The sequence below is a fragment of the Physeter macrocephalus genome, chromosome 1 (assembly GCF_002837175.3).
Source record: "Physeter macrocephalus isolate SW-GA chromosome 1, ASM283717v5, whole genome shotgun sequence".
NCBI lineage: Eukaryota > Metazoa > Chordata > Mammalia > Artiodactyla > Physeteridae > Physeter > Physeter macrocephalus.
In genome coordinates this window covers 55071422-55096683 of record NC_041214.2, presented here as the reverse complement: position 1 = coordinate 55096683, position 25262 = coordinate 55071422, and the positions used below count along the sequence as shown (strand labels likewise).

Genomic DNA, 25262 nt, shown 5'->3' with positions numbered 1-25262 from the left:
TGGTTGCCTTATTTCTGCTATTGCTCTGCTTTAATTCATAAAATAACCAGTGTGGTTCTTTTAAAAAATAAGTAAATCATATCAACGCTCCTCCTCTGCTTCAGTTGCATGCCACCACATTTAGCTTTCAAACTCCTTACTGAGACCTTTAAGGCCTTGCCGAATCTGGTCCCTGTCTCCTTCTCCTACCTCTCTCACTTATCTCCTTTAACTGTGCTCTCACTCATCTTCTTTTAATTCCTCTAACTCTAACACTCTAATAGCCCTCTCTTCAGGCCTTTCACACATGCTGCTCTGTCAGAATGCCCTTCCCACTTCCTTTATCTTCATCCCCTTTCCTTTGCCTGCCTGGTTATTTCTCATCTTTTGAATCTTCAATATCATTTACTTAGACGCCATCCCTGAACAGGCTAGTTGAAAGTTAAATCCCCCTGTTGCTTTCCTTAAGAATACGTATCATAATTTGTTAGTGTATTTACTCAATGTTAAATTCTCCCATCAGACTATAAGCTCCCTGAGAGTATGAACCTTGTCTATTTTGTATACCACTCTATTCTTAATTTAGTATATTCACAAAGTTGCACATCAATCACCACCATCCAATTCCAGATCATATTCTTCACCACAAAAAGCCCTATACCTATTAGCAGCCAGTCCCCATGTGCCCCTTGTCCCAAGGCCTTGGCAACCACTAATCAACTTTGTCTCTTTGGATTTGCCTATCCTGGACATTTCGTATAAATGGAATTTGATTTCGTCACTATTCTTAATTCTCGTCACAGAGCCTGGCAGATAAGTGGCACTTAAGTAAATGTGGAAATCAAATGCAACTTTAAAAAAAAAAAGATTAGTATCTTATGATTTTCTCTACTTTTTTGTATATTTGACATTTTAAAAAAATAATTTCATACTTATAGAAGTGGTTAATTTGGGAATATATGTGTTAAAATGTAGTCTACTTCATTGACTGCATTGATGGAGGGGGAACCATTATTTACACAAATTTAGTCTTGGCCTGAAATATACGACCTAGTCAGAAATAAGACTGCTTGCAGAGTGGCTTAAGAGAACAAGGAAGGACTAGAGAGTGGGGTTTGTTTTCATTTGGAGAAATCTGTGTTATGTAGATACCAGAGCTCACCTTTGGTTCTGTAACTTATTCAGGTACAGTACTGTAGCACAGTAAATAACATGTGTGTTAGAAGCTTTGAGTCTTGGGTGGTATTTTTCATCTTATTAAGTGTCCAGGGATGGGAATAAATGGTAACAGGAACAGACCAGAATTCATAGTAGATTTGGGGTGGGGGTATTGTTTCTGTGATGACAAGCCATATTAAATTATAAAGTAAATATACAGTAATCTGATGGTTCTCAGTCCTCATTTTATTTGACCTATTAGTACCATTTGACATAGTTAATTATGTATGCTTCCTTGAAAAGTAATTTTTTTTCACTTGATTCCAGATTTGCACAGATTCCTATTGCCTTCTGTCTCACTGACTGTTCCTTCTTAGTCCTCTGCCCCTTAATATTTAAAGTGCCTGAAGTTATGCTCACTCTGTAGATAATCTTATCAAATCACCTGCTTTTAAATACGATTTATACACAGCCAGCTTTCTAAGTTGCTATTTTTAGTCCTAACCTCTTCCTTGAAACCTAGGCTCAAACTGACTTCTTGACTCATTTTGATTCATTATAAGTATATTAAGCTTAGGATGTTCAAAAGTCATATTACTCCCCAAACCTGCTCATCATTCAGTCTGCCCCATCTCAGTAAATGGTAGTTCCATCTTTCACTTAACTTGGACCAAAAACCTTCCATTCCTCATTATTTTCTCTCTTTCACAGTCTTATCTAGCCCATTAATTAGCAAATTTTGTAGATTCAGTCTTCAGAATATATCAGTCTTCAGAATCTGCATCTCATTATCTCCTCTGCTATCACTCTGCTCCAAACTATTATCTCTTATCTGGATTACTACAGTTATGTTGTATTCCCAACACAGCAGCTGGAATGATTCTGTTTTGTTTTGTTTTTTAAGATGTTGTGGGTAGGAGTTTATTAATTTATTTTTGCTGTGTTGGGTCTTCGTTTCTGTGCAAGGGCTTTCTCTAGTTGTGGCAAGCAGGGGCCACTCTTCCTCGCGGTGCACGGGCCTCTCGCTATCGCGGCCTCTCTTGTTGTGGAGCACAGGCTCCAGATGCGCAGGTTCGGTAGTTGTGGCTCATGGGCCTAGTTGCTCCGTGGCATGCGGGATCCTCCCAGACCAGGGCTCGAACCCGTGTCCCCTGCATTGCCAGGCAGATTCTCAACCACTGCGCCACCAGGGAAGCCCCAGTGATTCTGTTTTAAGTTAGAGTATGATGTCTCCTTTGCTCAAAACCCATCAATGGCTTTCTGTCGCACTAAGAGTAAATGCCAAAATCTTTACAGTGGCCATCCATTCCCTTCTCCGCTGTTCATTGCATGTCAGCCACCTGGACTCTTTGCCTTTCCTTTTCTCTTATGTCTGGTCCTTTTTTACTTGCTAATTCCTCTGCCTTGAATACTTTCTGCCAAATTACCAGCATGGCTTGTTTACTCATCTTAAGGTCTTTACTTAAAAATATCCCTCTTCTTGGGACTTTCCTGGTGGTTCAGTGGTTAAGACTCCACGCTCCCAATGCAGCGGCCCCAGGTTCAATCACTGGTCAGGGAACTAGATCCTGCACGCTGCAGCTAAGACCTGGAGGAGCCAAATAAATAAATATTTTTTAAACATCTTTTTTAAAGTTAAAAAAAAATCCACTTTCTTGGCTTTATATTTTTTCTCTCTAATATTTGTCACTATCTAACATACTGTATATTTTAGTTTTATTTATTGTCTTTCTCCACACTAGGTTCTTTGAAGACAGAGATTTTTATCCTTTTGTTCCCTGCTGTGTCCTTAACACTGAGAGCAGTTTATGGTATATAATGGTCAGTGAACATTTGTTGGGTGAATTACTGGCTTTTTGTGTAGATGTACACATCTGTTTTGTATGTGAGCATAATTAGAGTTAATGATTCTCAAATGGTGTTTTAGTAAAGTAATTCAGTGATTTGCCTTTTAATGAAGTTTTTCTGTTGCCATTGTGAAAGTCTTTGAACATAAGTTCACAAAGAAAAATTAATATTTTGAAAATGCTGAGGAAAAAGAAGGAAAAGTAGCTTATTTGAAGAGATATGCAACAGAAGCAGACCTAGAATGAAAAGGTAGTATTGGTCTGGTATAAAGAACATTGGTCTGGGGCCAGGATGATCTGAGCCTTGGACAAGTCACTATAAAATGAGATAGTTTAAATGATTTCTATTTTTTCCAGTTTACAAAATCCTACAATGATATTTGTGTAGATTTTTCTGTAACAAAACCATGAATTTGAATTGATTATATTCATAAAATATACGTACAAGGAAAATATTCCTTAATCTCCTGCTTTTCATGTTTTATTTTAATCTGATCTTGTTCTGTAAATGGAAAAAATAATTGGTTTTCTCATGTGAGAATGCACCAAATAAGCAGAGATAGCAGATTTCTTTAGCAGTGTTGTAAAGCTTGGGTTCTGTTGACTTCCTTAACTTGGTTGAATCTCATTTGCTTTCTTGTTCTTCGTAATTTTTCCCAATGTCTTTCCCGTATGTTTTCTTCAACTTGTTATTCAGTCAGTTCCTGAAATTGTATTTCTTCTATAAAGTACTCAAAACCTTTGAAGAGAAATGATCACTCTTGCCAGGATTTGATCAGTCTCATTCTAAAAGAGAAGGGAGTACCTTCCCTTTTGCTCATATAAAATTCAAACATGTATTGTTTGGTATAACAGGTTTCTCTATGTGTTGTCCTTAATCACTTTCTATGTGATTCTGAAAGTTCACCTTGCAGCATTTCCCATCTTTGAGAGGGTTGGTTATATGTGTCTCACCAAACTTATGGTCATTTCTTAACCTTTTTTCTTTCCCTGCTGAACACCTCCTCCTTGCCAGCAACACACATGCACAGACACACATACACACAGAGTTCATTTGTTTGGTAATGATCTCTGTTACCAAATCTATTGAAAGCTCAATGATTTCCATGTCCTTTTGGCATTTGCAGCATAATTTAAGGCCAAAAAAACCCTGCAAAATGTGAAAACACAGAGCAGCTATGCCAGAGCCACACAATCTTTTCATTGTTTACAATTTTGAGCTATGGCTTTCTCAGTATTCTTAGCATAGATGTTATTGCCATGGGTAGTAACTTGTACTAATGGCAATTTAAAACATTTTTGTGACTTTGTTTTTTGAAGTTGATAACATTGATAAAATTTTTGAGACATAAAAGATGTTAGAATCCCTTCACTCTACAGATGAAGGAATTAATGCCCATAAACATGGTAACTTGACTAAGATGACAGTAATAAAAGGTAGAGCTGGGACTAGTAGCCATATACTAGTAGTTTAGCCATATGGTAGTTACCCATCTTGGGGGAGACATGTATGTATTCTTGTATTTTCTCCTCTGTTATGTGTGTGTGTGTATACACCTCTTGTACAATATAGGTGAATATAGAAAACTTAGGAAATTTAACTTTTTCCTTTTCTTCTTACCTTTGTTTTCTAACTTTTCCAAATAGATATGTATAACTTTTGAATTTAATTTATTTCCCTATTGTTTGAATATTGATTAGATAGTTAAACTCTACTGTAATGCCATTCCTTAGAGTTAACAACTATTAACAGTGTCTAACATTTTTGTGATTTTTATCTTTTTTTTTTTTTAATTTATTTTTTGGCTGTGTTGGGTTTTCGTTGCTGCGTGTGGGCTTTCTCTAGTTGCAGTGAGCAGGGGCTACTCTTTGTTGCGGTGTGCGGGCTTCTCATTGTGGTGGCTTCTCTTGTTGCAGAGCACGGGCTCTAGAGCACGTGGGCTTCAGTAGTTGTGGAGCATGGGCTCAGTAGTTGTGGCTCATGGGCTCTAAAGCACAGGCTCGGTAGTTGTGGCACACGGGCTTAGTTGCACCATGACATGTGGGATCTTCCCGGACCAGGGCTTGAACCTGTGTCCCCAGCATTGGCAGGTGGGCTCTTAACCACTGTGCCACTAGGGAAGTCCCTTTGTGATTTTTAATAAAGTACATTCATGTAATTTAATAAGTTAAATTTCAATGCTTATAATTTACATGTGGATCATTTTAAAGTATGGTATCTGTAGATTCGAATTATTTCTTAAAACTTGTCCAAAAGCTTGCCAAGGTTAAATCTGGCCTCCTACAGTGAATTTACTTTTAAACTTCTTTTATACTCAACCTCCATTCATGTTTTTACTTGTCAGAGATAGGAACTTGGTTCTGCTTATGAAGACTTTTGTCTATTACTAGTAGTGCTAATTAGAGCTTTTCTCTCCTACTGCTGCTATTAAATAGTATCGCTGAGAAATAAATCCACAGTTTGAGCAAGCATATAACGTTAAGCATTTAACATTAAGCATTTAACTTTTTATTGTCATAAATGTGAAGTTGGAATTTATTTGATAATCACCTGCAATTTAACAACATATGCTATTTGGCAAAGGCATAAATAAGCACCATAATGACTGCTGCTGGAGAGATCAACAAGTGGAGATGAGAGGAGGGAGAAATAGGTAAAGAATGGGAAAACAGACTTTTATAGTTATTTATTTTTAGCATTTGGTTTACCATATTTATTGGGTTAAACAGCTCTTGTACTTATGGTTAGGATACGATGGTTATATAGGTTGAAAACACTAGTAACTCACTTTTAATTCTCTTTTTGTATATGCTCTGTTTTCTACCTGAAGTGCCTGTCTCTAACTGAATTTCCATTCAGTCTTAAAGATTCAGCTTATATTTCATCAGCTTATATTTCATCTTTATTACATAGTCTCTCTGCTGTTAAGATTAGTATGCACATTATAACACATTACATATATTTAAATGAATAAAGTCAAGTAACATATTTAGAATGGTGTTTGGCACCCAGTGTTTGCTAAGTATTAGACCTTATTACTATTTTATTAAATTGTATTTTTTTGTCATAAGAGTACTACCTCCTTAAGGCCATGGATATGCTATGTCTGGTCCATCCTTGTATTTCTCAAGATTGGCAAGTAGGTGATTACTAAATATTTGAATAATTGAGTGTGTGCTTTTTAGCAGGCTCTAAGTAGTAATACAGTAGTAATCCACATTGGGGGCAGGATTTCTGTGTGTGTGTGTGTGTAACTTTTTAAAAACTGCTTTATTGGGATATAGTTTACTTTGCATAAAATTCACACATTTTAAGTATACAATTAAATGATTTTTAGCAAATTTTCAGAGTTGTGCTAACATTACTACATACCAATTTTAAAATATAGCTCATCACTTCACAAAAGATCTTATTATGCCTGATAAATTTTTTTACTCTTTTGCTTTTTTGTGCTATTACCTAAGTATCAGTATTCCTAAGGTAAAAATGACAGGCTGGGTGAAATAAAATCAAAGTATTATATCCCTTACCTTTGAGTGACTAACTTTAGAATTTTCTTTAAACGTTTTTCTCTAGTAAGACTTACTGAGTCCTTACTGACCTAAACCCTAACTTTTTACTCAAGAAAATTTAAACCATTCCGTTTCATACAGTAAATTATTACATCATCATATCTTAAATTAATAGTTTTTAAAGTTTTAAAGAAAACAGTATATTATATGGATAAAAAGTGACTTAGAAATCAACCAGCCATAAATTGGAAAGAAAGTACTCTACTTTTCACCCCATTGGAGCAGAGAAAGTAATTAATCCCCAGAACCTAGCACAGTAATGGATACATAGTAATTATTTGTTAGTTTTAAAAACTACATACCTATTAAATGGAAATATCATTCTGTGTTCTGTAAGATTTACTTGTTTGAATTTTTTGACAATTTCTTATTCCCTTTTGCCTGAATTTAGAACTTTGAAGCTGTATTACAAGCAAAGAAATATAAAAATTCTGGATGATCAGAGCAGCCTGAACTCTACTCTTTATTGGGGGTGGGGGGCTGGAAGCAGGCACCCTCTACAGCCTTTGCTTTTTAGATGGTCTTTGGCCTATAAATAAGCCTTTGGCCAGTTTGGCAGCCTTTTGGAATTCTGATTGACAGCTTACTGCATCAGTTAAGTCATGCGAATCCAGAACTATTATATTTGTATGTAGTATGTAAAAACCCTGCTCTTTAAGATAAGTTAAGATTTAGAAAAAGAAGCCTTGTATATCCCTTTCATGAGACCTTAGAGAAATAAAAGTCCTTCTTGATTCGAGATGGGGTTGTGATTTGAAAATGTCTAAATATCTAATATCACTTTTAAGACACTTTGTTTTTTGCAATAAAAAACATGGGTAAATGCTGCCAGGTTGTTGCGTAGGATATCTTTCTATCTTACTATTTCATTTAATCTTCTCTTTACCTTGGAGGTAACAGCTTTCTGTCAAGAGAAGAAAACTCTTTCTTACTCTATTATAAAGAGGTTGTCAGTTCTTTTATTTTGCAAATGTTTCTGTGGATAGTAATAGCCCAAAGCTTATGTCACAGCAACTAGAGTGCTAAATTGTTTTGATAAATCCTTTATTAAGAGTTTCAAATTATCAGAAACTCCAAATTTAATAAGTAAGATGCACAAAAATGGGGAAAAATTGTGTGTAAATAAATATTTAGGTCAATATATAGCAGTTGTTTAGGATTTATTAATAGTTTGCTTTATTAAGAAGTTAAAGCCCATTCATTGTACATTAATCCCACTTCTTTAGATGGGATTAGAGACTAGACTAGAAATAATCTCTGTCCCTCAAAAGTCTACCTTTTACTGAACAAATCTTTTAAGTAGTACATTTTGCAGATTTTATTTTCTGTGAAAAACAGGACATAGTTTTATGTTATTGTTTATTTGAGTTATTTATTGTTTTTGTATTGTGATACAGTGAAAGTGCATTGTCTTGATAATAGTACTTTTGCTTTGGAATGAACCATAGGTTCTAAAATTGGCTTGAACTCTATTTGACTTTAAGACTTGTGGGAGACAATATGACATAGTGGTTAATTGACTTTGTATGAGGCTGTCTGAATTCTAATCCTGGCTGTCCCATTTCTAGCCATTGGCCAAGTAGTTTAACTTCTTCTCTAAACCTCAGTTTCCTTACTTGTAAAAAGAAAAATATTTCTTCTTACTTCTTAAAGGCTGTAATGATTAAACTGGTGAATATTGAAACTCTTGTTGTAATATTTGTCTAATTATTTTTATTCATTTTGCATCCTATCTTATTAGTATTTTTTAATTGTCTTGGTATTTTTATTTTATTTTAATATTATTTATTTATTTATTTATTTATTTATTTATTTAGGCTGCACTAGGTCTTAGTTGCGGCATCAGGCTTCTTAGTTGCAGCATGCAGGCTTCTTAGTTGCAACATGCATGCAGGATCTAGTTCCCTGACCAGGGATCAAACCCAGGCCCCCTGCATTGGGAGCTCGGAGTCCATTTTCGTAGCAGTTGCTGTATAGTGTATTAGAAAAGGCCTTGAAGAGAGAATTTCCAGTGCATTAGAGGAATAGCAAAGTTAGTGAGGGTACAGCAGAATGAATGGAGAGAGTGATAGGAGCTGAGATCTTAGAGGTGGTAACCAGGGAGGGGGTGAGGTGGGAAGACTTAAACCATTATAATGACTGGGCATTTACTCCAGAGTGGAGAGCCATTGGATGGTTTTAAAGAGGGGAGTAACATGACCTGATTGACTTTTTAGAAAGGAGTTATAAAAAGGAGAAAGGAGTTCTTTACTGAGTCCTTATTCCCATGGAGTCTATGGGTGGAATTCAGGAGGTCCCGGGAACTTAGAAAAAAATTAATTACATCTTTGTTTTCACTAACTTCTAACTGAAACAGTATTCCCTTCAGTTAATAATGTAGCCAATAAACCTCAGTAGTTATTAAAGTTACCTGTGATTTTTGTCACCACCAATAAAAATCAGATTATTGTTGCAAAATATGTTTCATCTAATATCTTATCCAGTGCATTGGGCTTTCTCTAGTTGCAGTGAACGAGGGCTACTCTTTATTGTGGTGGCTTCTCTTGTTGCGGAGCACAGGCTCTAGGCTCACAGGCTTCAGTAGTTGTGGCACGCGGGCTCTAGAATGCAGACCTAGTAGTTGTGGCACACGGGCTTAGTTGTTCCGTGGCATATGGGATCTTCCCGGACCAGGGCTCGAACCCGTGTCCCCTGCATTGTCAGGCCGGTTCTTAACCACTGCACCACCAGGGAAGTCCTCTATGTTAGGTAACTTTAAAATGAGAAAAACACTTTAAAAAACAGAATGGTTACAGTATGTGGTAGAATAATTAATGTGCTTCTTAGGAAGAATGAAATAGATCTGCCAATACCACCATGGAAGATCTTTAAGATTTTTAAATAAATAAACAAAAATAAGGTGAAGATCAGAATAAATAGATAAGTGTGTCAAAATCATAGTAAATCTAACAATGTTTACCTTTAGAGAAAGAAACTATGAATGGGCAGGAAGGTTCTCTCCCCTTCCCCCACTCCTGCTTTTTTAAAGCAGTTGCATTTACTAACCTTATACATATATTAGTTTTTAAATAGGGAGTTCATATGGGGGGTGAGATTACCTTGTATATATATTACTTTTTAAATAGGAAGTTCATATAGGGTGTGAGATTATGGGTTCTTTTATTCTTTGTACCTTTGTGTTCTTAATAATTCTTACGTTACAGTTTAAAATTTTTATGTATATCCAATATTATAGCTCCATTAATAATTTCAAAGTGATGTTCAGTATTTGAGAATGTATGAAATGAAGATAGGAAATCATCTATATAATATAATCTTTATTATGAGTAAAATATGACTGTATATATACGAGTAGAAGAAAAGATAAGGGGATGTACATTAAAATGTTAATATCAGTTTTCTCTGGGTGATGGTATCTGAGGTGATTTTTTAAAAATAGTTTTCTTTAATTTCTTGTAGACTATGAGAAGACAACGAAATGAAGTTGTAGTTGAATTAAGGAAGGTGAGCCTGATTAATATTGGGTACTTGCAAGCATAATTCTAACAACCTTACAGCGTATAGAGAAATTAGCAAACATATATTAATCTCAAGTGCTTAATTTGCATTTCTTTTTCTTTTGAAAATGGAAAGATTGACTAAATGTGACAAGCTCTTGAAGTTGACAAGATAGTTTGTCCACTATCCAAATATAGATAAATACATTATCAAATGATTTTTTTCTTCTGTAATTTTAAATGATTTATATAAAGTGTATGTCATACTAAATAGTTCTGCTATTTACAGTAGTAATTACTCCATAGAAGGAACTTGGTACTTAAAAATTTCATCAACGTTTCAAGTATTAAAGTAGGTTAGTTGAGAATATATTTTTAAGTTTGTCCCAAACATTTTTAGTGAAATTCAAGTGGCCTTTAAGTTTTGTAAGGTATTGTTGATTTTTGTCTGATTTTGAACTGCCCAACTTTTGCTTTGACTTTGTTTTTAGGTGATAAAGAGAAGCTCCCAGATGATGTATAAAATGGTTTAGTACTTTTAAATAAATATGTATGTTTGGTTCTGGCTTAAACTGTACACTATCTTTTTAAATCAAATTATTTTGTTTTTTAGTTTATTTTTACATTGTTCACGGTTCATTAAAAAATGTAATATTTGGGGTTTGGGGCTCAAATTAGTGTTGCTTAAGTGTTTAATTCACAATTTGGTTTAATTTTCTGCATTAGCATTTTACTTTTAAAAGTCACTTCATGTTTTTTTGTAGGCACAGGACTGCCTAACCTTTGTATGAAAGTATTTAGCTTTTTAAAATTTAACTGAAGTTTTATTTTTTTAAAGAATAAAAGAGATGAACATCTCTTAAAGAGAAGGAATGTACCACATGAAGATATCTGTGAAGACTCTGACATAGATGGTGATTATAGAGTGGTAAGTAATTGTTATTCTGGTAATTTAAAAATACCAGTGAAAAATTTTTACATAAATACAGAATTACAAGGTGATTTTTTAACTTGGTTTTCTCTAACTTTTTTCCCAGCAAAATACCTCTCTAGAAGCTATTGTTCAAGTAAGTTGAGTTTCCCCCCCTTTTCATTTGTATTTCTTGGACTTAACAACTAATTACTGTGTATCTGCATCAAAAATTGTTTTGTTTTTTATAGAATGCTTCAAGTGATAACCAAGGAATTCAGTTAAGTGCAGTTCAAGCTGCTAGGTAAGTTAAATTTTAAGGACATATTTTGTAACTTACACAGGAGTTCTCGTTTGGGTTTTCACTATATAGTAGTCCTGTTTCTTATATTAACTTTGATGACAAACAATAAAGAACAGTCATAGACCAACTGAATTTATTTTCAAAATTATTCTCTGATTTAGAGTATTAAAATTAGCAATTTTCTAAACTCACTAATACATTGAGGCTTTAGTGTGGCTAATAGGTACAAATGCTAGGGAAAAGTTGATTTGACAGGGTATTGCTATAGACTAATAGAAAAACATTATTTATAAAGCTTTTTACCTTTTACTGATTAATAGGTATTTAGTTTTATTAAAAGTCAGATTCATCAAATCCTGCTCAGGTAGCTAATTCTTCTCACAGTCCTCATATTGATCAAACAATGAATTGAATTAAAGCTTACTGTAGCAGTGTACAGGGAAGTACACATTAAGATTTAGGGCTACAGAGACTCCCACTTCTCACTCAATGTAAGAATATTTAGTTACTTTTGCACATTTCTGTTATAAAACCTATACACTCATATTTTAAGGGAAAAACAAAAAATTATTACTGAGACATTTGTATTAATAAATAGCTTGGGGAAGACATGGTTGTATCATAGTACAATATAGTGGTTTCTTTGGGGTTTTTTAATTAATTAATTTAATTTATTTATTTTTGGCTGCATTGGGTCTTCGTTGCTGCACGCGGGCTTTCTCTAGTTGCGGTGAGCAGGGGCTACTCTTCATTGCAGTGTGCAGGCTTCTCATTGCGGTGGCTTCTCTTGTTGCAGAGCACGGGCTCTAGGGCACGCGGGCTTCAGTAGTTGTGGCACATGGGCTCAGTAGTTGTGGCTCGTGGGCTCTAGAGCGCAGGCTCAGTAGTTGTGGCGCATGGGCTTAGTTGCTCCGCAGCATGTGGGATCATCCTGGACCAGGGCTTGAACCCATGCCTCCTGCATTGGCAGACGGGTTCTTAACCACTGTGCCATCAGGGAAGCCCTCTTTGTTTTTTTATAAATAAAAGAATAACACCCTATGTTGTAATTGTAGGAAAGAGACACTTAAGGAAGAAATTGATTCTAGTTACAGAATTTTAAAGTGAAAAAAAACTTCACAGTTTTATATAATATCTTATCCAGTGCATGAGTCCCTTTTATATGTATTAGACTTTCCTACTTTTGTGTATTCACTTTAAATGACCTAGAACACATATGGAAATTATAGAATTAAAGTGTTGCCCACCACAGGTAGAAGAACTTCTTAGAGAGGACTTTGCTATGTAGGAAGAAAATCACAGAAGTTTTCACATCTCAAAATGGCAAATTAATGTTAATAGGAAGAATGATTAAGAAATTGATACATTATGCTCACCATTGTCAGAGTTGATTATAGTATTGGAGCAGCTCTTCTCAACATGAGTTCTGTAAGATAATTAAAGCCCTAAGGCTCCTAAGGCAGGGGATCTCAAAATATAGTGTGTGGATCCCTAGGAGAGCTTGGGATAACTTCAGGGAGTATTATTTTCACAATAATTCTAAGACTTTATTTGCCTTTTTTGTTGTTGTTTTTACTGTGTTAACATTCACATGGTTGTTGCAGAAGCAACTGTGGGTAAACTACTGGCACCTTAGCACAGAGCAAGACAGTGTCACCAAACTGATGATACATTGTAGATATTGTATGCACCATTTTACAGTCAAAGAAAAAGGGACATTTCTCTTTTAAGAATGACCTCACTGAAGTAATAAAAAATAATTTCTTTTATTAAATTTGAAACCTTGATTAAGAAAGACTGGGTTAATTTCCTGTGTTGTGCAAAGAATCGTACCATTTATTACGGAAAATACTGTGAAGAAGCATGTGGAATAATTACTGCTTTGTAAGAAGTTTAGAACCTAATCGGGAAAGCAAAACTATATTAAAAATAGTGATACTCAACAGCGAATGTAGCCATATGCCATGTATATATTCTCGGAATTCAGAGAGGGTATTTTGAAAACATTTAACTTGAAAAGATAGAGTTTGAATAGGCAAAAAAGAGAGCATTCCAAGTGTGGGGAATAGGATTTGAAGGGCCTAGAAATTAGACTAAAATGGTCGGACAGACAACTGACCTGTTGTTGAATTACAGAGAATAAGATTAGTTAGATAAATAAGATGGAGCCAATTTGTGGAGTGTTGTAAAAAACTCGGTCAAGGAGTTTACACTGATAGGGTAGTAAATTAGCAGCCATCACTTGGTTTATATAGGGGAATAATCTGATTAAGCTTGCTTAAACATTGTCTTCATACAGTAGTGCAGGGGATTCAAATGGGTGAAGATTTGTGTTAGGCCACATTTAGGTTTTGTCAGCTAAAACTGCAGTCTGCCATATGTGTAAACGGGTACTAGGTATTGTTGTTTTACTCTCTAAGCTCCATGAGAGCAAGGATGTGTCTGTCTTGTTCACCTTAGTATCTCCAATATCTCTCTGGATATTTTCCTGTGTATTGCTGTGTTTATTTCATTTCCTTTAGTTGTTATGAGAATGTTGTTGAGCTTTTATGACCTTTGATTTGGTATATAGAGTAGGATGAAGAACTGGACACTAGTATCAGCTATAAACTTGTACCAGCATCCTATCTGCTTTTGTCCTAACTTAAAAAAAAGTGGTTCATGTCTTACCATTTTTTCCTAATTATTAATAATCTCTGAAAATTTATAAATTAATCTTTTTATAATAGAGAAAAGGTTGCATTATGTAAATTTAAAAAGTAGCTTGCAGGAAGAGTATTTGTGCCAAATATTCAGTTTATTGTAATATGTCAAATGTGAATTTGAATTTAATTATATGTCATTAAGTTTCACAAGGGGTATGTTTATATCTCTTATAGGAAGCTTTTGTCCAGTGATCGAAATCCACCAATTGATGACTTAATAAAATCTGGAATATTGCCTATTTTAGTCCATTGTCTTGAAAGAGATGACAAGTAAGTACATTATTTTAAGAAATAATTTAGGATGTATCCTTTGCAGAAGACAAGATTTTCTTGTAGTTAGTTTGGTCTTTAAAGAAAAAAAAAAAAAAAAGGGCTGTAAGATGGAGTTGAGAAGCCAAAGTGAAAAACAGTGTAAGGTATGTTTACACCAAGAGAGGAAAGTAAAGACCAAATGGGAACTTGCGAATGATATGTTTAACTTTTAAGCTTTGAAAATGGGCAAGAACTAGTTTAGCCAGATAAGTACTTGAGAAAACTGTTTGGGTAGTAATGTGCAGGTATCTTAATAAAGAGTTCTTACTAAAAATAAGGACACCTGAGGAGGTTGTATGCTTTTTATACCGAAGAGATATTTTAAATAGTCATTGGAAGTTAAAAAAAAAAGTACTGGGTGCATAGATCTTTTGAATAAAAATATTTAATACTTTTAAAATGCTAGGGGGAGGAGTGGTTGGTAGATATTTGGGCCAATGTAGAAATTCCTGCTGTTTAAAATTATTTGTTTTTTGTAGTCCTTCTTTACAGTTTGAAGCTGCATGGGCTTTGACAAACATTGCGTCTGGAACCTCTGAACAAACTCAAGCAGTAGTTCAGTCCAGTAAGTTGGTTATTAAGAGACAAAATTGTGATTTTCAAAAAAAAAGTTAATTAAAAAACTCAGTACTTTTCCTAAAAGAATAGAGCTATTTATAGTATAAAGTAATTAAGTATTTTTTTGTTTTTTGGTGGTTTTTTTTGTTTGTTTTGTTTTGTTTTTTGCGGTACGCGGGCCTCTCACTGCTATGGCCTCTCCCTGTTGCGGAGCACAGGCTCCGGACGCTCAGGCTCAGCGGCCATGGCTCACAGGCCCAGCCGCTCCGCGGCATGTGGGATCTTCCTGGACCGGGGCACGAACCCGTGTCCCCTGCTTGGCAGGCGGACTCTCAACCACTGCGCCACCAGGGAAGCCCAAGTATTTTGAATTCAGTAACAAATAAGGTAGTTGAAATAGGCCAACTCAAGTATGTTACTTTGATCATCTTGTCCCATTGACTGACATTTTCTATTTCCAAAAATTCATTTGATTCTAAATCTGAGAACATTTCGTAATTATAGTAGTAGTTACATTATTGTGTTTGTAGGACATTACATAAATAAAGGTGTTTTTCCTGTTGCCATATTACCTGTTGGACACTGTTAATGAGATGTCCATTATACATTTTAAAGAAATCTTCTTTTATAAAGTAGTCCTACTTTAGAGAATGGCTTGAAATTTTTTTTTCATTGTTATTATAGGATTGGTTGCTTTTTATGTTCCAAGAAATGTAAGTGGGAAATAATTATTGAAAGTAATAACTTGAATTATTTTCATAAGTACTATTTGATTCTTCTACTAAACAAAGAAATTAATAATTTTAAAGAAGGTACTTTCAGAATCCCCTTCAAATATGTAAGCAGTATAATTGTCTAAGCCTGTTAAAATCTTAAGCACTGTCATGATTTTGAAAGGGAACAAAAGTGTTATCAGTGAGGATTTTATTATATAGACACTTGTATTATAATATTACATAGAAAAGATAATTTCCTTAAAACTTAATAAAACTGATTAATTTGGGGTTCAGGTGATTTTGGGGTTTGTTTTGTTTTGGTTTTGCTTTGTATAGTTGACTAATTTTATGATCTCAAGACAATGTCTTAATCCCTCTTTTTCTTTTCTCTTTTGTGTTCCTTAAAGATTAGAAAGAGGCTTAGAATTTGTTTTAACACTGCTAGTCTGTCTTAATATACCAAAAGTAATGGATAAATGAATTACTTTTTACTATAAGTAAGCATGATTGATCTACATGTACTCAAATAGCATTTTTCAGAGCAATATCAGAGGGAAGAAAAGAAATAGAAGAATCATTTGTTCAGTGCAGTATTATTCTGTTAAACGTCTCTTTGTTTTTCCTTGTGTTAAGCAACAGAATCATTTTCTGATTCAGAAGGTTTCACGTGGCACAGGAATCACTGGCCTGGCTAAAGACCCATATGATGTTATTTTAAATTTCTGTATTCAAAAGTTATTTTAATAATTGGAGTTTTTTTCAAATTTGAAGATAATGCTAATCTATAAGGAATTAATTTCTTGAAATTGGAATTAAATCCGGTTTTAACTGAATGAAATTTTATCAGCTTAATTTGACATTTGTCTGTATATTAAAACGTCACTTTGATGATGAATAGTCTGCTAGCCGGAAATTTTCCACTACCGTTATTCTAATGAAAATCATTGAATGAAGATATATTTTAAATATATTTTTGATAGGTTTCTTTCTTTTGGGATTTCAGCATAGAAACAAGTTTGATTTTTGGTTTAGATTATAGTGTTTTCAACCTTTTTTCTTTCAATTTTATTGAAATATAATTGATATATAACAGTATCTTCAAACTTAATTGATATATAACAGTATCTTCAAACTTAAATGATAGCTTATGTTTTCCTTCTTCAGATGCTGTGCCACTTTTCCTGAGGCTTCTCCATTCACCCCATCAAAATGTCTGTGAGCAAGCAGTGTGGGCATTGGGAAATATCATAGGTTTGTCTAAAACTTGTAATACTAGTCCAACAATCGTTATCATGTACTATGTAATAAAAATGACTACTAGTAGTTGAAAAGAAATTTGCCTTTTTTAGTACTAGTTTTTATGAACTAGTTTACAGAAATTACAGCTGTTTAAGTATAAACCCATAGTAAACAGAATGAACATTTTTGTTGCTTGTGATACCATTATATCTCTTTGTATATAGTCTACTCTTAATTATTTGAATAATTATGAAATATGTATGTGATTTAAGTATTTTCCTCTTTCCCCTTTATTATGTTCGTCCATTTTATTCCTCAACTCTCTTACTATCCTAGGAAATATTAAGAAAAAAGGAGGAGGCAAAACTTAAACCAAAATTTTTCTCTATAATAGCAGTTCTGAGAAGAATCTAAATTGAAATTTTTTTATCTCTTGTGGATTTTAGTGCAATGAAATATAGTAATGTTATCCACTATCATCATGAGGTCATCATCGTACATGTGGTATCTGTACCTTATAGGCAGTCTCCTTAAGTGTTGACCACCATGATTGCCATACCTTCAAGTTTTTTCTGATAAATAACTGTAGGAAGAATAATTAAAGACAATTCCAATATTTCAAGAATTTGTTTTTTAACTACAGCCTAACTTTACCCAAACTCAAAAATTCAAAAATCTATTCTTCATTGGAGAATGGAAAAAATCTGGGGTCTGAACTGTATTGTGTACCATGATGTTAAAAGTTATTTTTGCCACAGATGTTTTAATTTTTGCATGGAAGTAATCAGTTTTGCTCTCATATACCTCCTCTTTATTACCCTTTTGGGGGCCAAGATGGAAGGTAAGGTATGGTTAGTGCTCCACAATTGTGAGTTTTCAAATGGGAGAATTTCCCTATAAACTGTTCTTGGCATATGGTATATTACTCTTAGGAATGCTATCATTTGTATATCCAGAGTCCCTCACTTTTATACCAAATTGTAGATTTAGAACTATTAATACAACATCTTGATCTTTGGCTTTTAATTCCAGTGACATTATAGAATTAATTAGAATACATGGATGCAAAAAGAACAAGCATCTTCAAATACCACAGTGCAGGGCAAAGTGTTTTCACTTACAGAACGTAATACTTCAGTGTGGCTTTCATACTACAAATTACAGTGATGCTCTAGATAGAGGAAATTAAATTTGACACTTTTCTCTAGGGCAGTGATTCTCAAACTCTAAGGGCTTGTTAAAACAGAATCCTGGACCCACAGAGTTTCTGTTTCAGCAGATTTGGGATAGGGCCCCAAAATCACTATGGGAACCACTGATCTAGGGGTATTGGTTCCCTCTCCCCTGCCTTTTTGAGACATAGTTTCTAAGTGTATAGAGTAATTTATAGTTAATACTCTCTATGCTTTGATATTAGATCATCAGTATAAATTCTACAAATATTTTCTCTGTAATGGTATTTCAATATATCTCTTTTTATAACATGAAAGTTTCTTAGAGTACCATTGAGAGAGAAGAGAAAAAGCAACAATTCTGTGTTCACAAAGTACTTTAAAGCCTTACTGAGGCTTTTAGATGGTGTAAAAACATTTTAGGGTGAACAGCATATAAACCTGAATACATGAATAATGTGCAAAAAATCTTAGTACCTTATCTTGCTTCTCTTGGCTCAAAGACCTAAAATGTGAACTAGGTTATTATTGTCTAAAACTTTCACATAAAACGAAATAGTGTACTTGGTTCAAATACAGGAAGTAGCATATTGAACCCAGTGCTTTACGTTTTCTGAGTTGCTTATTGTATTGAGTTAATAAATCCTTCTTCCTACAGGTGATGGGCCACAGTGTAGAGATTATGTCATAAGTCTTGGAGTTGTGAAACCTTTACTTTCCTTCATAAGTCCATCTATTCCTATAACATTCTTAAGAAATGTTACTTGGGTTATGGTCAACTTATGTCGCCACAAAGACCCACCACCCCCAATGGAAACCATTCAGGAGGTAACAAGTATTTTTGTTTTTGTTTTCTTTTAAAGTAAAGTAGATATCATTATGTGTATGTTTTTATCTGTGTATATTTAAAAATCTATATATTTCTCTCTTCAGATTCTTCCAGCTCTTTGTGTTTTAATTCATCACACAGACGTAAATGTGAGTAAACGCTTCCCATCATATATTTTTATATGTATATATGGTTAGGGCTTGTCCCTGTGACATAGGGGAGAAAATGACATTATGTCAGTGTACTCTATCAAATTTTTTCATTTCAGGAGCTGCAATACATAGTTTGGTATTTTATATTTTCTCTGTGTTTACCCATATCACAATATATAATTTCAGTGAAGAAATCAAGCCTGTTATTTTGGTCTGGGCAGTAATGTATGTGCATATATTATATATTAGTGTTGTGAAAACTGACATTGGAAGTTCTTAAAGTTGCCAGTTAGTAATCTCTCTCACTAAGATTTTATCTTTGATTGTTCATGAGCTTTTTATGAAAGCTTATTTTGACAGCTGGCCATTGAGAGAACACTTACACCTAGTGGTATTATTTTTCGAAAGGTAAAAAAGGAATATTTGTGCCTTTATGCATGGGTTTGTATTCATATACCATTCTTACACCAAACCATGAATATCAGTTGGTCTGTAATTTCATTTTTACTCTATTAATTCATTTATAGTGACTTTGGTAATGGCTTCACTTGGTGTGGAGATAATTCTTGAGTATACAAACAAAAAGGAAAAAAATCAGTGCAGACTAGATTTTAAACATAATAAATATATACTACTCATATTTACTAACACAGAGAGCAAAAGAGAAAGCAACTCAGGAGGTATGAATGAGTGGGAAACTGCCGTAACTGCTTATAAATTCAGTCTAGCCTTCATTGTGTTAGAAGAGCTAGGAATATAATGGGTAAAAGAAAATCACATGGATAAAACGCATAGTAACAATCAGAACCTTGTGTAGGTCTTTAAAAACACAGTTTGGTATGATCAGTGTCTGACAAGCTGCTTCATTCCTTCACAGTTTCTAGGGTATTAATACCCTTTTGCCAGGATCTCTGTAAAGATATGGAACAAATTAAAGTTAGAATTATACTACATCAAGCAGTGACATAATGTGCTTGATACTCATTAGATGAACATGATCTTTGTCCTAAAGATATTTTTTCCAGCTCCAGATAATCTAGGGTGTTTAAAAAACAAACAAGCAAAAAAAACACACACATGGGCTTCCCTGGTGGCGCAGTGGTTGAAAGTCCGCCTGCCGATGCAGGGGACGCGGGTTCGTGCCCCGGTCCGGGAAGATCCCACATGCCGCGGAGCGGCTGGGCCCGTGAGCCATGGCCGCTGAGCCTGCGCGTCCGGAGCCTGTGCTCCGCAACGGGAGAGGCTACAACAGTGAGAGGCTTGCATACCAAAAAAAAAAAGAAAAAACCACACATGTAAACAAATTTTGGTTTTGGCTTATAGCCAAATTCTTTGATTAAATTACAGTTTTTTTATTTTACTTTTATTAAAAGATTTCCAAGAAAGATTAATCTCAAAGTTTATAACTCTTCTGGAAAACTAGACATCTTGGGTGACCTTATTCAGAGATGTATTGTGTTCTTTCCACTTGTTTACCCCAATCCATTTGAGATTGTAACTCCGTTTTTCTTGCTCTTGATATATCTTGAATTTCTCAAGCCAGTTTGCATTGTTCTTTTTTAGTAGCATTAGTAATATTGTTTACTAAGCAATAATGTTTACTAAACATGAAATCTTCTTAGGTTAACACTTAGGAGCAAGTTCTTAAATCAGGCCATCAAAGAAATAAAAAAAATAAAATAACGAAACTGCTTCCACAAACCATAAGTGAAAACATTGAAATTACACTCTAGTTGTAATTAGTAAACTTATCATAGACTTAACTTTGCTGACGCAAAAAGTGCATATGAGATCAGGTCTGATTTAAATTGTGATTTTGATGTGAGCATATTAATGACATGTTTAGTATTGGGCCTTTTTAAAAAAATATATCTGGATCTTACATGCACAAGTAACTTGAAGTTTTTTTGCCTATATCTACAAATTTTGGCAAAAAAAAAGTTACTTTTGTAAGTTGAAATTTAGTTGTCTCACATATTTTGATACCACTTTATGTGTGTGAATTTTTCATTCGGTGTCTTCGTTTTACATTAAAAATATCCATAGTGCTTTCTTGAATTTCTGAAAGGAAAAACAGCAAAGTGCTATTTTCTTCTAGGAGCTTCTTGGATGTTTTAAACATATCATTGATTTAGAATTTAAAGGTTTCAGACTTTTCTGGTTTGTCTTTTGACACAGAGTTCATATTCCAGAAAGGCTTTCGGAAGTAAAGTTTCAGGCACAATTATTTATTACTGTGTCTTTGTCAATAATTGTATTATTTAGCAGTTTAACAGTTGTTTGTCATTCTTCGTTTTGGCTATAACTTCTAATTAGGACTTCACATACAAAGAAAGAAGAAACACAATGGCCTGTTGTACTTTGAAATATAATCATTATAAGTTAATTACAGAGGCTTTTTTTTTTTTTAAGTACTTTTGGCAGCTGATGTAAGTTATAGTTTTGTTTGGTTGGTTTTTTGGGGTTTTTTAGTTTGTTGTTTTTTTTTTGTTTTTTAACTAGAACATGTTTTTTGATTATAGGTCTCACAAGTTGACCTATGGTTGCTTTTAATGTCTTGATCTGCAGCTGTGGGAGATTTCTATTTGGGAAGTTGCCTCTGGTTTTATAAGGCAAAGCAAACTGGTTGGAAAAGATGAAAGTACTATAATCCTAATACTGGAGTATTGGCTTTAGACCTACCGACACGGTATTGATGTGAGAACACCTTGAATATATTCACCTAGCCCAGATGTTTTGAACCACTGTGTATGTTGGATACATACACTCTTTCCAACTACATGCGTTTATCACAGTGTCCTTGGACCTAGTATCCCTCAATCTGAGCATTTGGGAAGGAGAATGTCTTTTTCTTATATTTTATGTGCTATGTAGTGTGTTTGTATCTTTGTGAGTTAAGAGTGGATACCAATCTGTGAACAAGATCATAATTAACCTAAATAACCTAAATATGGCTAGAAGATGCACACACTTGTTAGAGACATTCATAGATGATGATGCTTAGTATAATAGAGAAGATTGATTCCAGTGAATTTAGGTTAGAGAAAAGGGAAGAAAGAAGATAGTAGAACAATCATAGGTTAGTCCATATGGTTAAGAATTTTTGAAATGAGAAAATATTCAAAGGCTATTTGAATTTTTTTTATTCATTAGATATTGGTAGATACGGTCTGGGCCCTCTCTTACCTTACTGATGCTGGCAACGAACAGATACAGATGGTAATAGACTCTGGAATAGTCCCTCATTTGGTTCCTCTGCTCAGCCACCAGGAAGTTAAGGTTCAGGTGAGTTTTTTATTGATAAAAACATGTCACTGTTTGCTTTAAGTGTGACATTTGAACATGGGTAATGTCAATAGTGTGAAGTATTTTTTTAGCCTAATAACAACATATCTGCGATGAAAAGAGTGAGTTATTATATCCCCATTTTAAAGATGGAGAAAATGAGATAGATTACTACAAGAACCTCCTCCTCCCCCCCCCCCCCGCCCCCCTAAAAAAGCCAAGTTGACTTCTTTGTAAATTACTGATTGCTAACGTAGACCAGGGCAGTTCATATAGCAACTTGGGTAGCATCTGAAACAAGTACTGATTATTTTTCCTACTTTTCCAATTTTTCTTCTTCCACTCTCCTGCTCCTTCCCCCCACTCTTCCCCCCAACAGCTGTCCTTTTTTATTCTCCTTCACTGCACCTGGCAAGTTTAGTTAATGCTTAGCTTCACTGGCACTGTGATAAAGGCTTTGTACTGAAATGTGCTGCTTAGGGGCTTCCTAAATTGTCTTCTCTCCGTTATTTAAAATCTTTTTCTTTAATTTTGTTTTGTTTTATTATTTTAAAATCCTTCCATATAAATATTTATCCCAAAGAATCTGCATCTAGAAAGAGCCAAAAAAGAGAAGGTGAGAAGTTCACACAAATATTATAAGCAGTAGCTGTCAAACTACGGTGGTAAAGGGAGATGCAGCAAGCAGCAAGCTCTCCCTATCCTTCTGAGGTAAATTGCATGCTTTAATCTTAGAATGACTAAGAGCTTATAAAGCACAATAATAGCATAAGGAAAGCTGTTAACCTGATTCACTATTTCTCAGCCATGGCTGGACAATAAAATCAGCTGTGGGAAGCCTAAAGAAAAAAAATTAGTGTATTTCCCTTGCTCTACTCCTAGAAATTCTGTTTCAGTAAATCTGGATATTTCCTAGAAACCTGGGCTTTAAAAAGCTCTTTAGGTTATATTCATGTACTGTCAAAATGGAGACCCACTGCTATAAAATTTAAAGCACTTTAAAGAAAAGAGGGAACACTTAGCTAAATTCAGAAGAATTGATTAATAGAATAATTTGTCATTTAGGGTTATTTGTGGTTTATTTTAAATATTCCTACTAGATTCTTACAAAGTTTGCATTTCTTAAGTGTGGTACTTATGTCTTGGTATAGGTTTTTGGTTTGCATTTTGTTTTTGTTTTTTCAGAATGCATCTTCAGTTTTAATACTGGACTTTATTGAGAAAATAGGGCTTGGACTTTCACTTGAGCCAACTCTCAAGGAAAGTTAATGTTCTGTACTTTACCTGGTAACTAATAGAGATTTTTTAAAACTTTTTCAGCTTTCATGCCATAATTTAGGAACATAGAAAGAATAATGTAATGAACTATGTAGGTTTCCTCTATATCTCTACTTTCCCACCAAATTATTTTGATACATATTCCAGATATTGTCTAATTTCACCCAGGTTTCAGCTCTAAAAAGTAAGACTTTTTTTTTTAACATATTCACAATACCATTAGAGCACTTTAGGAAACCGTAATGTTAAAATCCAGTCAGTATCCGAATTTTACTTATTGCCTCATTTTTGTTTTCCTTTTCACAATTTGACCAAATCAGTATTCAAACAACTTTCTTCTCCTTTTTTTCTTTCCCCTGTTAAATTTATTTGTTAAAGAAGCTAGGCCACTACAAAACGTTTTTGAAAGAAGTTGAACAAGACCTGAATCAGTGGAAAGATATCCATGTTCGTGGATTGGAAGATTCAGTATTATTAGGATGGCAGTGCTTCCCAAATTTATCTACAGATTAAATGCAATTCCTGTTAAAATCCATATGGAAATGCAATGGACCCAGAAATAGCCAAAGCAATCTTGAAAAAAAACCAAGTTTGGGGACTTCTCACTTCAAAACTTGACTACAAAGCTAGAGAAAACAAAACCTTGTGATTCTAGCATAAGGATAGACATATTGATCAGTGAAATAGAATCAAGAGTCTAGAAGTAAACTTACACATTTATGATCAGTTGATTTTCAACAAGGGTGCAAGAAAATTCAGTGAGCAAAGAATAGTCTTTTCAGCAAATGGTGCTGAGGCTACTGGATATCCATATGTAAAAGAATGAAGTTGGGGGCTTCCCTGGTGGCTCAGTGGTTGAGAGTCCGCCTGCCGATGCAGGGGACACGGGTTTGTGCCCCGGTCTGGGAAGATCCCACATGCCGCGGAGCGGCTGGGCCAGTGAGCCATGGCCACTGCGCCTGCGCATCCGGAGCCTGTGCTCTGCAGCGGGAGAGGCCACAACAGTGAGAGGCCCGTGTACTGGCAAAAAAAAACAAAAAACAAACAAAAACGAATGCAGTTGGAGCCCTACTTCACACCATATTTTTAAAAAATTAACTCAAAATGAATCAAACAGCTTAATGTAACATTCAGAAGTATAAACCTCTTAGAAGAAAACACAGGCATAAATCTTCATAACCTCAGATTAGGCAGTAGTTTCTTAGATATGACACCACAAGCAACTAAGGAAAAAATAGATAAATTGGACTTCAAAATTAAAAACTTCTAAGGAAACCATCAAGAAAGTGAAAAGACAACCTACAGAATGGAAGAGAATGTTTGAAAATCATATATATGAAGAGGTATTAGTGTTCCAAAATACATAAAGAACTCGAAACTCAACAAAAAAAAAGGCAACCCAATTTTAACATTTATTTATTTATTTATTTGGTTGTGCTGGGTCTTAGTTGCAGCTGGTGGGCTCCTTAATTGTGGCATGTGGGCTCTTAGTTGCGGCTCGAGGGCTCCTTAGTTGTGGCATGCGTGTGGGGTCTAGTTCCCGACCAGGGATCAAACCCAGGTCCCCTGCATTGGGAGCGTGGAATCTTAACCACTGCACCACCAGGGAGGTCCCAGAAACCTAATTTTATTTTATTTTATTTTTTATTATTTTTTTTGCGGTACGCGGGCCTCTCACTGTTGTGGCTTCTCCCGTTGCGGAGCACAGGCTCCGGACGCGCAGGCTCAGCGGCCATGGCTCACGGGCC

At 34.7% G+C, this 25262-nt stretch overlaps 1 protein-coding gene across 1 annotated transcript in view; it reads left to right on the top strand.

The window, feature by feature from the left end:
* KPNA4 (karyopherin subunit alpha 4) overlaps nucleotides 1-25262 on the top strand; it is a 52587-nt gene that overhangs the window by 12478 nt on the left and 14847 nt on the right. Inside the window, exons 2-11 of the mRNA XM_024124292.3 lie at nucleotides 10017-10061; nucleotides 10893-10982; nucleotides 11092-11121; nucleotides 11216-11268; nucleotides 14148-14243; nucleotides 14765-14850; nucleotides 16724-16810; nucleotides 18629-18798; nucleotides 18904-18948; nucleotides 22105-22236. Coding sequence (XP_023980060.1) covers nucleotides 10017-10061; nucleotides 10893-10982; nucleotides 11092-11121; nucleotides 11216-11268; nucleotides 14148-14243; nucleotides 14765-14850; nucleotides 16724-16810; nucleotides 18629-18798; nucleotides 18904-18948; nucleotides 22105-22236 — 834 coding nt within the window. The remainder of the gene's footprint in view (nucleotides 1-10016; nucleotides 10062-10892; nucleotides 10983-11091; nucleotides 11122-11215; nucleotides 11269-14147; nucleotides 14244-14764; nucleotides 14851-16723; nucleotides 16811-18628; nucleotides 18799-18903; nucleotides 18949-22104; nucleotides 22237-25262) is intronic.